General features: G+C 33.7%; 1 protein-coding gene across 2 annotated transcripts in view; it reads right to left on the bottom strand.

Annotated features, from left to right (window-relative positions):
* The window catches only part of SMCHD1 (structural maintenance of chromosomes flexible hinge domain containing 1), a 124,221-nt gene that overhangs the window by 26,910 nt on the left and 83,710 nt on the right, over nt 1–13,601 (bottom strand). For both annotated transcript variants that reach the window (XM_042239642.2, XM_027960934.3), the window contains exons 34-42: nt 13,243–13,307; nt 10,442–10,529; nt 9,752–9,883; nt 8,699–8,848; nt 4,768–4,894; nt 4,481–4,600; nt 3,460–3,545; nt 2,764–2,886; nt 637–827 (exon numbers count right to left, since the gene is read on the bottom strand). In XM_042239642.2, the coding sequence (XP_042095576.1) occupies nt 637–827; nt 2,764–2,886; nt 3,460–3,545; nt 4,481–4,600; nt 4,768–4,894; nt 8,699–8,848; nt 9,752–9,883; nt 10,442–10,529; nt 13,243–13,307 (1,082 nt within the window). The remainder of the gene's footprint in view (nt 1–636; nt 828–2,763; nt 2,887–3,459; nt 3,546–4,480; nt 4,601–4,767; nt 4,895–8,698; nt 8,849–9,751; nt 9,884–10,441; nt 10,530–13,242; nt 13,308–13,601) is intronic.

The following is a 13,601-nucleotide window of genomic DNA, read 5'->3' as shown; positions in this document are numbered from 1 at the left end:
CACCATTTTGCTTGAGTCTTTTAAGGCAGATTTTTAACAATAGTCAAAACTAGAGTACACATAAAATACTTAAATGGCTAACTGGTTTGCATGGTTATTCCGAAAAACGTATTTTGAAAAGTAAATGGGAAAACAATTCGAGAAAACAGATTTATATTAAAATACAGATGTAACATCCTAACTAGATGATCTCTTACATTTCAATTTTGCTAATGGCAAATCCAAGAGACCTTCTCTACCTAAATGATGGCTGTTTATTTTTATAGGACTTACAACAGGACAAAGGACATTGATCTACACTCTTATTCCAAATAAAGGAGTTCCACAGTCTGTTAATGATAATGACATCTCACCATCCCTCCTGTTTGTTGTGTGTTTGTATGTGTATCTGTCATATAAACAAATAACATTTAACTGGCAAATTAAACCTGGCCAGCATATGTGATGAAATACACTATAACACTGATCTTAATGAAGATCATATTTGTGAGGAAGACAAAAAATAATGTAGATAATGTGAGTCACTTCTCTGTTTCAGGCACCTTTCAGAGAAATTTTAAAATTCTACGATTTGATAAAAAAAATAGAACAGGTATTTTTTTTTTTTTTTAATCACTACTTGCATTTTTTTCTAACCTTTTCCAATCTGGAAGAGTCTTCTTATAAATAGAATCGAGGGGCAACACCTGCTGACGACCTTGGGTTTCATCATAAATTCGCCGTGCAGCATCAGTGGTCAGGGTGACCACACAGTCCATGTCACTTGCCAGATGCCAAGAGATAACCATGGCGGCTCTATCATCTTCAATCTGTGCCAGGTGTGCAATCTAGAAGCCATTAAAAAAAAATCAAGTTAAAAAACTTCTAAATATATTAAATATTTTAAATGAAGTCACTCAGTTGTGTCCTACTCTTTGTGACCCCATGGACTGTAGCCTACCAGGCTCCTTGGTCCATGGGATTTTCCAGGCATGAATACTGGATTGGGTTGCCATTGCCTTCTCCAGAAGATCTTCCTGACCCAGGGATCGAACCCAGGTCTCTCGCATTATAGGCAGACGCTTTACTGTCTGAGCTACCAGCGATGATACCAAATACCAAATATTTTAAAAGTCAACATCTAAACAGCAAAAACACTTTTCTTTTGGGAAACATTCATATGAATTAACAAAAAATTCTCAAACTGTAAAAGCTTACTGGCTTAAATATTTTAAATAGTCTCTTACGCTATTTTAATTTCAAAAAACTATTTTACAGATTAAACTACAGTAAATTTTACCAATAACCAAATAAAAATATTTGGCATATTATCAGTTAGGTGATGTACCTTTTTTTCACATTCATTTCTCTACTACTGGGTGTGTCAATTGTTAAAGCATAAAACACACTTAAACCTAAATATAGCTATACCTTTCTAAGTAGATCATTTATGCCAATGATTTTTTAGAAAATAAATCTAAATATCACATATAAGAATCATTTCTTCCACTTAATAAATTCGGTAGGGCTCAGAATTAATAGTCATTCCCCTGTTTACAAAAACAGCTGACCACCAAACAACTGTATGGAGGCTATGTATGGTGGGTATGGAGGTTATGTATGGAGGGTACAGAGGTTAGGGCCACCGACCCTTTGATCAACTGGAAATCTGTATGTAACTTCACAGTGGGTCATCCATACCTAGTTTTACATCCAAGGATTTAACCACTAGGCAGTACTGTAGTCGGTATTTAGTTTAAACAAAGTCTTAAAAAAAAGTCTGTGTTTAAGTGGACCCTCACAGTTCAAACCTTTGCCGCTAAAGGGTCAACTATACACCATCCATCTGTATCCACAGGGAACTGGTTCCAGGAATCCCCTTAGATACTAAAATCTGCGGATTCCTAAATCATTTATATAAAATGTCACAGTATTTGCATATAACATTAAGTATATTTTAAACCATTTCTAGATTACTTATCGGAGAAGGCAAGGGCACCCCACTCTAGTACTCTTGCCTGGAGAATCCCAGGGACAGGGGAGCCTGGTGGGCTACCGTCTATGGGGTCGCACAGAGTCGGACACGACTGACGTGACTTAGCAGCAGTAGCAGCAGATTACTTATAATACCTGATACAATGCGAATGCTATGTAAATAGCTGCCAGCATGTGCATGTGACAAACTCAAGTTTGGCTTTCTGGAACTTTCTAGACTTTGCCCCCTCTCAAATATTTCTCCTCTGCAGTTGACTGAATTCAAGGAATTAGAACCTGTGGATGCAGAGGACCCACTGGATTTTAGTCACAAGCGTGTTCAAAGTTTTCTTGCTCAAAGTCTAACACTGCTCAAAGCCTTACTCAAAGGCTGAATTTTTGTGGCTGATTTCAAAAGTCATTTATTACACTGGTATGGTTACATTTACCCGTTATTCTTACCTGATCTGGTAGCAAACACCTGCCCTAACAATGAGAATGTTGTGTCACTGTTAAAAACATCACAGTGTCCACCCAGTAGAGCAATTCCCCCTTATCTGCAACTTTTTTTCCCCCATTTTCAGTTACCCAATCAATAGCAGTCTGAAAACAATAAAGGAAAATTTCAGAAGTAAACAGTTGATAGGTTTTAACTGCACACCATCTCAGCAATGTGATGAAATTTCATTCCATCCTGCCTGGGATCCCCAACCACTGATATCATCATGGCTCCACAACCCAGGATCACCCAAAGCCTACAGAAAACAAGACAATAAAATGTCCTGCCTCGTAAAAGGTTGAAACACAAACCTTTCCCAAAACATCTCCACTGCCTTTAGTATAATTTGGAAGAGTACATGATCTTCTGGGTTTTTTCTTTAGTTCTTCCTGTTCTGATAGCTTTCTTTTCAAAAGTGCTTCAATGTGTGGCATCTGTAATTTACAGAATAATTAACTGCAAGGTCAATTACAATGACTCTTGTACAAGGTAGAGAAAACAGCAGAGAAAATCCAACAATTTGGACAACTCAAGTACACAAAAGTTACTACATAGCCATTCTTTTCTTTTGAGAATATGATCATAGAAAGGTAAAGCATCAACCTCACTAATTCTTTTTTTCTTAGTTAAGAATTATATGACCTATAATAAAACTTATGAGTTATACACATAAAGAATACAAGTTCTAAAAAATCTATTGTCTTTTGTCACTTTCTCTCATTTTCTTTGCCACCGATTATTACTTAGGCCACTTCAGTGCAAGTTCTCAACTTGGTATATTATTAATATAACTTACTAGTATCATTAGATCAGCAACACAAACTGCAATTTCTCTGAAAAGAGCACTCCATTATTGTTAGCCTATTTCAATGTCCAGTTATAATCCCCATACGGCTTAGGACCCCAAAACAATAGTGTCAACATTCCTAATAAAATATGAATGAGTAAAAACAAATTGTAGGCTAGAATTAAAAAAAAAAACTTTCACATATACTTGGAAACTGTACCTGCTGTGTTGAAGAAATGTCAATATTGTGGTTTTTCAGTTCATTTCGCAACTGGGCCTCTTTTAATTTTGCTTCTTCAACTTGGCCTAAAATTAAAAACAAAAACTATCAATTTGTGATAGCTCTTATAATAGTTTTTAGAAAATGTTTTCAATCCCTTGTTTTTTTCCTTTTAATGATTGATGCTAAAATGAAAAATGATAACTATTATAGAAATCTTAAATTAAAAATCTAAAATTAACATTCACATCTAATATACAAAAAGAAAACACAAAATGAATGCAACTGGAGGTATCATAAACTGCAAACTACAAGTAATCGTGGATAAGTTATTTAATTCTAATCCACATGCGTATATGTAATATATACATAATTACATATGGTTATTCTAAAATGAGACTTTTTAAAGAACAATTTTTAGTACTACAAGTTTTGCATTATTTCATTACTTAGTTGATATTATCCTCTAAATATCCCTGACACGTGAAAAAATTTGACAAATGGAAAGCAATGATAGTGCACAACTCAGTAAACACCCTAATAGTACAGACATTATTAAAACCTGTAGCAAATATGCCATGTATTTATTAAAAAATAAATTAGCTATTTCTCTGCTGCAGATGTTTGTAAATTAAACTACACACAGTCAAACTAAAACTTAAATTACACATCACTTTTTCAGTTATATTGTCATCTAGTATCTTTTGCCAAATGCTAAAGCTAAATATAAACCTTATTATTATGTCAAAACCCTTACATTTATATAGATTCAGATTCCTAATAAAAATTGCAGAATTTTGTAGGTAAGCAAGATATACATTTATTTAAAGACAAGAACACTTCACCTTAAGACTGAATGATGAGTCATATGAACCATTGCTGTTACCTTTCTGCTGCGCCCTGCAGCTCACTGCTAAGTCCAGGGGAAGCAGACAACGTTTGGGTCCCATGAACTCAACCTTCTATCTCACCATTACCCAAAGCATCATTTTCTAGCACTTCTGAACACAAAATGACTTACACTTCATCTCATCAAGAAGCTGTTTGCTGGTATCAAATAAAGTTCTGTACACTGTAATAGACTTGGATAATTGGTCCTTTTCTTTTGTAAGCGCTGCCATTTGTTGCTGCTTCTTAACATCTAGGAAAAAACATTCAGATAATTTATTTCAATTTTTAAATTGTGACTTTTCCAAAATGTCATCACAAGATTAGATAATTAGTAAGCACCATTTAATGGAAAGCAAAACAGTTATTCAAAGTACCACAAACTCAAACAGTTTATCTTCTAGTTTCCTAGAAACTTACCATTGTAAAACATAAATGGTAGAATATATGATTCTAACGTTCTTGATAAAGCTGGCAGCCGAGGCTCAAACACAATAAAATACTCAGTACTATCCCTTCCAGGACTATTTTCTGCTAGCACTAGACTCTGTATAAAGAAAAGAGCAGTAAGGAAAAACCAGTTTTGAAAAGATATTTGTAAATATACAAATGTTATATATCTCATTGTGCTATGTTTTCAAGTAAGTGGTAAATTTAAAAGGCAAAACTGACTGACCTGTAAAGTTCATTAAGCATTCACTCAAACATCAGCAGCACCATCCAAGACATAAAACTCTTTGGTATTGGTTTGAAAGCCAAATTATCTTATCAATAAATAGCTTATGCAAAAATTATATACAATAGAAAACTACGAGAAAAAGTATCTTCCAAACCAGAAATAACAATGGCTTCTTATATCTTGACCAGAAATGGCTTGATTTCGATCTTTAAGTTGAAGCAGTATGAAACAACTGATGGTGTGAAAGTTATAAAATAATCACAAAAACGTACACAAAGCCCAGTGCTGAGCTTAAGTTACAGCTGTTACCAGGGAAGCAGGCCCATCAGTCCCAGGTGACCGAACAAGAGGTCCTGAAAAGCTCTAAAGATTTGGGCTTTTTAATGTATTTTTCTTCATTAATGCACACACACAAAAACTTCTGATATGTTATAGCACACAGCTTGTAAATAATGCAATACAAAGATCTATATCCTAAATAATCTTTTCAGTCTTACATGGAAACAATGGGTACTAGCTGTTTTGTTTTTTAGACCATAGTAATCAAGTTCAGAGAAATAAAATTTTTAAAAATCTAAATCAACAGAACACCACAGAACAATCTACAAAATAATAAAATAAGTCTATCATTAAACCAATGCCCAATCCCACTTGGTTTCTGAAAACTGTTTTCAATGTACTTATATGAATATAAACACAAAAATAAAACTGCTTACACTTAAAATATAACAAACTTTACTGTAGCAATTTTCTATCAGCACTAATTTTGATCTGTCAATCAATTCAAGTACATGTTTAGTTATCAATTTTTTACATTTATGCATAGTATAGATATAATTTCTTTCACTGAGTGATGAACATTTTAGTAAAAAATGTTAGCTAGTATTTATAATACAGCAAAGAAAGAATCTTTATATACCTCTTGGTGCGTTCTCTAGACTAGCCAGAGAAATATAATGACTTGTTAAAAGTTTATTTTAATAGGTAGTATCAAATTTCTCTTGAAAATGTTTACATCAATTTATCCTCTCATCATTAGTGTGTAATATCCAGTTCCCCTGATGCTTGGCTAACATTTATTATCAAGCTTTTCTAAAAAATGTATTAAAAACAACCAGTCATTACTGTTTTAACTAGCATTTCCCAGATTACTACTTAGGTCATTCTTCTTGTTCACTAGTTATTTATAGCTACTCTTCCACTAACTGCCTGTTTATATTCATTATCATTTATTCTTCTACTAGATTGTCTTTTTTCTTATTGATTTGCAGGAAGTTCTTCAGAATATTTTAAAAATATGTTCAATATACTGTACTAATATATTATTATACCAAAATATTATTAATCCTCTATTTATATAGTTAAATATAAAATCTTATCCTTGATGTCTTATTTAAGGAGGCCGTCCAAAACTGGATTCATATACAAATGGCAACTTGAAATGCAAGCAATGGACAAATACATAGCAGAGTAAAATGTAGATCAAGGCGGCAAATGATAAAGAATTTGAATAACACAATTAACAAACATGAATAAATATAAATTTAGATTAAAGCTTTAAAGAAAACAGTACACATTCTTTTCTAGCAAATGGGAACATTTACAAATGACTGTTCTAGACCTGGTGTCTCTTAAATGTCACTAATGACAAGAATCTCCTGCACAGATCAGATCAGATTCCACAGCCCTGCCCCAGACCTATCAAATTAATACATGGTCAGGAGCCAAGTAGGATCTGAGAGATTTCTGCTTCTTCAACGTGATACTAGGAACCTCTAGTGGAAATTCACATGCATGACATGAAGCTGACAGAACATGTAGCTGTGGGAGAATAGTTTATGTCACCATCCCAACCTCAGAAATGCATACAGCAGGGTTAACCAAATGCCTGTAACTGTGGCCAAGGAACAGGACAGAGGTAACCTGGATACAGGGAGTGGGCACCTATGTTCTTCCAATACAAACCGGCTCTGCATGTTCAAAATGTCTTCCCCGTGCTGCTGTTTTTCAACTTGTGGTTTCATTACCTAATCTTTGTTAGAGTATAAGAAAATTTCACTTTATCCTCAACCATGGTAAAAATAAAAGAACAACGGTAAATATAAGTAGCAACTGACACTTGCCCTCAATGTCAAGGAATGAAAAGCAGCAGCATGGATGCAGCTGACTGGAAACTCCTACAACCTGAAGAGAATCTTGGCCCAGTACTGCCAAGTCTTTCGAATTCTCCAAATAAACCAGGAATCTAGAGATGTTCAGTTTGTTCGTTGGTCTGGCAAAGACCATTACAGCATTACAGAAAAAAAATCTCTTTCTGAAAATTCAGGAATTTTTTAAGTGTTGAAAACTAATTAAAATGGAAATGCTGTGATGGTCAGTCTTTGCCAGACCAACCAAGAAGTCGAACTGTAGGCCAGGTGCAAGATTACAGATTCCCCAACTGTAAACCTAATATTGTTAAAACAATGTGAAGAAAGCTGATGGAAACATTGCTGATAAAACTTTGCAAAGAAACTACAATTTCACTTCAGGATTGATCAAATAAATTATAACCATCAACACAACAATGTAGATTTATTCTCGAGACACAGATATATGTATGGATGTCAGAGTTGGACCATAAAGAAAGCTGAGCACCAAAGAATTGATGCTTTTAAACTGTGGTGTTGGAGAAGACTCTTGAGAGTCTCCTTAGACTGCAAGGAGATTAAACCAGTCAAGTGTAAAGGAAATCAGTCCTGAATAGTCACTGGAAGGACTGATGGTGAAGCTCTAAGACTTTGGTCACCTGATGTGAAGAACTGACTCATGTAAAAGACCCTGATGCTAGGAAAGATTGAAGGCAGGAGGAGAAGGGGATGACAGAGGATTGGATGGCATCACCAACTTGATGAGCATGAGTTTGAAAAAGCTCCGGGCATTGGTGATGGACAGGGAAACTTGGCATGCTGCAGCCCATGGGGTCGCAAACAGTCAGACACAAGTGAGCGGCTAAACTGAACTGACAGATATATAGCAAGGATGTGTGAAATGAGAAAAGATTTCATTAAAGTGGAGTTCTATTACATTAATGAAACTTTACACCCTCCTCCATGTCTACATAAATCACATTCATAGGACACCCACGCGGTGTTAGTGTATATACAGAAAAGTGTGGAAGGTTATACACTGAATTGCTAATCATCAGTACCTCTGAATGGTGACAGCACAGTGATTATTTTTTTATGTTCTCTCACTGGGTATGCTTTATATAAGCAAAGCTATTTCCATTTTGGAAAAAAAAAAGAATAACAAAGATAAGCTAGTTTTACTAAACTTTTCTAGATATGTGTACATTTTACCTGGGCTATGTTTGATTCTATTTCTATCCACAGGATGCTGGCTTTTCAATGAAACATGATTATACTGTCGCTGAAGTTAAAACAATCCAGTCACAGAAAACAGTCATCCACAGGGGAAAAGAAAAATAGGGTCTTTTTAACAGTAAAAATGATAGTGGGTTCAATGTATAATAGCTCAGAACAAAAATCAAAATATCTTAGCTGACTTTCCAATTTAATGCTATAGTTAGAATATCATCATAGCTATACATACAAAAGAACAAGTATAATAATATTGTGGTTTAAACTATTAAATACCAAAACCTTATCTACTAGAAGACAAAAATATTACCGTGATTTCAGCTGAACCTTTCACAAAGGGAAATTCAAGTGTTCTAATTTTCCCATTAAAGAGAGGTATGTCATCTTCCTCATTAGAACCTTTGATGGTAGCCATTACAGTGCCAACCAAATCAACTCCAGTATGATTGTTGTAGTCATCCTTAAAGTAAACAATAGAAAGTTTCAGAAAACTAATTCAAAGAAGCAGAAAAAAGATCAAACCAGAGAAGGACATGGGAAAATCAGAAATATGACCTATTTATAAAGCTCCAAATATTAAATCACCCTGATCCTTCTTACTCCAAACACAGAATTCAGATCTCAGAGTAAGAGCTCTATAGGCAGGAAATAATCCCAGAAACCATAAAAGAACCAAAAGTTTCCACCTAATACAATGACTCCCAACTTTATTAAAAGGACTCACATTTTAAAAAGTGTTATGTACCTTCAGCATCTATTTAAGGTCGAGGGAAAACTAGTTTAAGAACCAGTTAAGTTTCATGGTCTAAAAATAAGAAAATACACTGAAGGCGTTAACAACCCTATTTGCCAAGTTTTCCAAAAAATGAAGTCCCACTAGTGTTATTTTACATACTGTTGTTAATATTCTTCGCAGCCCTATTTTTGCTTACCCTCTGGGTAACCAGGAAGCTTTAAGGAGCTCATTATGATCAGTCATGACGGCAAATCTCTTCAAAATACATACTTAATTACTTCCTGCCCCTCACTGAAATGGACACTGAAGAATTGACTTACTTAACACATTCATAATGCTCACATGAAATAATGGATTGAAGATACACGTTAGTAAAGGTGGGCAGATTTCTGCATTTTTTAATCACTTCTGCTTAGTATATCTGGATTTATTTTATGTATTATTGAATTCATTCTCTATTTGTATTTAAGTATAAAGATACTGATAAGCCTTTCATTAACTTGCATAAATTTTTTCTATAAACTTAAACAGAATAATTCCGATAGGATTCTATAGTAACTATCTTGCACCTTGAAACTAGGAATAATTTTTGTTACCCTTGGTAATTTGGAAGTAAATAAACATTACCGTGATATGAAGATACAAATCTTTGACCAGGGTCCTACTGGCAACTGAGCGAACATTTGAAACAGCTGGTGTAGCTGGCTGAATTTCAGGAACTAACTTCACAGGCTGATTAGGTAGAACATCCACTATAATCTAAGAAAAGGAGCATTCTTATTAACAACACATTAATGGTTTAGTAAAGACAAAGAAACAGAGCATATCCTAAATGAAACGAAATACTACCTTCCAAAACATATTTCCATTAAATTCTTAAAACCAATCAACTTTTTAAAACATGTAATTGTTAAAAAAAATCAGTGCACTAACAATGAATGGAGATGATGTATGTTAAAACTACCTTAAAACTTCATTATCTAGAATCCATTTCATTATCTAGAAATGTTATTAACTGAAACATTTTCACATACAACTGATAGGAGCAACCCTGACCATGATATAGATTAAAATGTTTACTAATCAAGTCCTCAATATAAACAGGGATAAAAAAAGTAACTTCTGTATCAGGTCAAGTTTAATCAACATAATTTAAATATATATTATTCTAAAATTCCTGAAGATGGCATTTATACCTTTCATCCAATAATCAAACCACTTTTAAACAAAACACTTCAAACACTTCATTTCTCAACCAAGTAAGAAAATGTGAAGGTAACTAAAGCTAACTGCCATGCATAAAAAGAGTAAACAAACCTGCTCACTGTTAAGAATATTTGCTTTATCCATCGTAAAACCAAACTGGATACAGTATGTCCCCACCTTGTTAGGAATTGCTTTATCCCTAAGTTAAGAAGAATGAGATAAGATCACTGGTAACTTTTAAATAAACGGGAAACAAATTCAAAGCATTAACATTTCTTTTCCTTCCATGAAAAGTAAATGAGTAAGAGAGTTACTTTACTACATTCAACTTCATTCATCAAATACTTCCTGCAACATGAAGCTTAATATCAGTCCCTCTTATCTAGACATTCTATCACAAAACATCTAGAACAAAAGCTCTGGAAGTGGTAAAAATTGAATATAAAGTTGATAACGTAGTAAACACAATAAATGCTGAATTACATATCAAATGAATTTAGCTTCATTTCCACACAAACTTTCATCTCAATTTTATATTTCAAGTTTATAAACTATCCAACTGGTCTTATGCTGCTTTGTTTTCCATTTATATGTTCTAAATAAATAACTATGTAACTATATATATACAAAAGATATTTTTTGTAACTAAATTACCAATAAGGAACTTAGTAAAAGGTAGACTTGCTATTTTGGCCACAAACACAATGAATACAAAAATGATGGAGCAACCAAATAAATAAAATTTAGGAGTAAAACAACTATATACTGTATCTATCTATCCATATATATATATATGTATAAGGAAAAATAACACTTACTGCCTCAACAGATGATGAAACCTAATGTCATTCATGATAAATAGAAGTTCTTTTAGTAATGATTACAAATGAACAGCCTGATAACGATACCTACCCAAAATAAAGACCATAAAGCAAACATCATAGTTATGAGTGAAATGCTGAAATGTCCCCTTTGGACTGGGAATGATTTCAGAATAATCACTCTCATTGTATCCACTCAACATTTGACTCTAAGTCCTAGCCAGTGAGGTACAGCAAGGAAAAGAAATAAAACAACTAAGGATTAGAAAGCAATAACCTATCATTATTCACACAGATGAGTGTATAAATACCTAAAACTTTGTTTTTGCTACTGGTCTGTAATAAGATAACAAAACTCAAAACAGTTAGATACATATATAGTAATATGTATCTATAAGTGCACACTGAAAGGACTCAATTCCAGTGTGATTACATTATCAGATTCAAATGTGTAATTTTCAATAACAAAAACCCCAGAAGGCAAACAAACAGTAAAGTATGGGAAAAATAAGTCAATCAAAACTGTCCCTGAAAAATATAAGGAGGCTGGTATACTAGACAAGGACTTTAAAATAAGTGTTATAAAGATTCTCAAAGAATTAAAAGAAGATGTGGAAAAAAGTCAAGAAAGTAATGTACAGAAAAAGACAAAAATATCAATTAAAGAGAAAACTTAAAAAGAAACCAAAAGCAAGTTCTGCAGCTGAAATGTACAATAACTGAAGTGAAAATTTCACTACAGGTATTCAAAGGCAGATTCAAGTACGTAGAATTAATGAACTTGAAGAGAAGACAGTGGAAATTATACAGTCTGAGGAACAGAAAGAAAAAAGATAGAAGGAAAGTGAACAGAGTGTAAGGGACCTGAGATACATCAAGTGGACCAACATATACACTGTGGGAATTCAAGGAGAAAAAAGGGGAAAGTATGGCAGGGATAATTTTTGAAAAATGGCTGGAAATTTCCCTAGTTTGATGAAAGACATTAATATATACATATCCAAGATGCTCAAGGAATTCCAACTAAGAAAAAACTCAAAGAGACCAACACCAAGACCCACAAACACAACTTTCATAGGACAAAGAAAAAGAATATTAGCAGCAGCAAGAGGAAAACAAATCATTACATACAAGGCATCCTCAACAAGGTAATTTCTTATCAGTAAGTTTGTAAGTCAGAAGGCAGTAGGCCAATGTTCTCAAAGTGTTAAAAGAAACTGTCAACCAAGAATGTTACTTCCAGCAAAACTGTCCCTCAAAAGTGAGGGAGAAATTAAAACATTCTTAGAAAGGAACTCCCTGGTTGGCCAGTGGTTAGGACTCAGTGATTCCACTGCAGGGAGGGGGGGACCAGGGTGGGGGTCGGGGGGCAGGGTTTGATCCCAGGTTTTGGAACCAAGATCCTGCATGCCATGCAGCATGGCAACATTCTCATATAAACAAAAGCTAGGAGAGTTCATTACCACCACACCTGGCCAAAAAGAAATGGTCAAGGGAGTCCTACAAGGTAAAATGAAATAATGATAGTAACTTGAAGTTTATAGGGATCTCAACAAAGTTAAACACACAGGTAATTGTGAATGCTGGTATTACTGTAACAACAATTTGTACCTTTTGTTTTCTATTTGGCTTAATAAACTAATACATTTAATGAAATAAAGCAATTGTTAGTTCAAAAGGCAAAAAGACATTTCTAATAAGTGAAACCTTAGACACCATGTATCCAAAACCATTTACAGATTTCAAAGTATAGAAGAAAGAAGCATCACTTAAAGTCACATAGTTAAATAAAAAAACTAGTTCAGTTTTTTTATTTTGTAAGATCTTAAGTTTAGAATTATAGAAATCTCCCATATAATAAAATATTATAAATGTGCTGACAACAGAATTCTTCTGATGTTTCTGATAATTCTGAAAGCAAATATATCTATCACAACAATCTTGCCCCAAATCATTTTGCAAACTTTGTAGACAAAATACTTTCTATTTGATCATAAATTATTTCTCCTTAGCTAAACAGGCACATGTTGCCAATGCTGATTAACTCTGTAACAAAATATGCATTAAAATATGAAATGATTTGAGAAATACCTGAAGTAGAAGCAGCCATCTTCTTTGTCATTATCCTTTATTTTATTACAACTAAATATTTCTGCCTAGAAGGAAAAGTGGGAAAGGAGAAGAGAGAAATCACAAACATTTAGCATAGTATATTTAGGATAGAAACTTACCTTACCTTTACCAAGTGTGAATCCAGATTACATGTAGATTGATAAATATAGACAAACACGTCTACATATATATATCTTTATCATGAGTGCGTGACACAAAAATGAGATTAGTCACAGTGGAAAGATATACCATTAATTATTAAAGGACATATAACAGATCTTAATGGTGGTGACGTAATTTTAAGGTAATAGCAGCTTGGTGGGACTGATGGTATAAAT

Source organism: Ovis aries, chromosome 23, assembly GCF_016772045.2.
Source record: "Ovis aries strain OAR_USU_Benz2616 breed Rambouillet chromosome 23, ARS-UI_Ramb_v3.0, whole genome shotgun sequence".
Lineage (NCBI taxonomy): Eukaryota > Metazoa > Chordata > Mammalia > Artiodactyla > Bovidae > Ovis > Ovis aries.
Note: the sequence above shows the minus strand (reverse complement) of the source record. Positions and strands in the feature narration are given on the sequence as shown.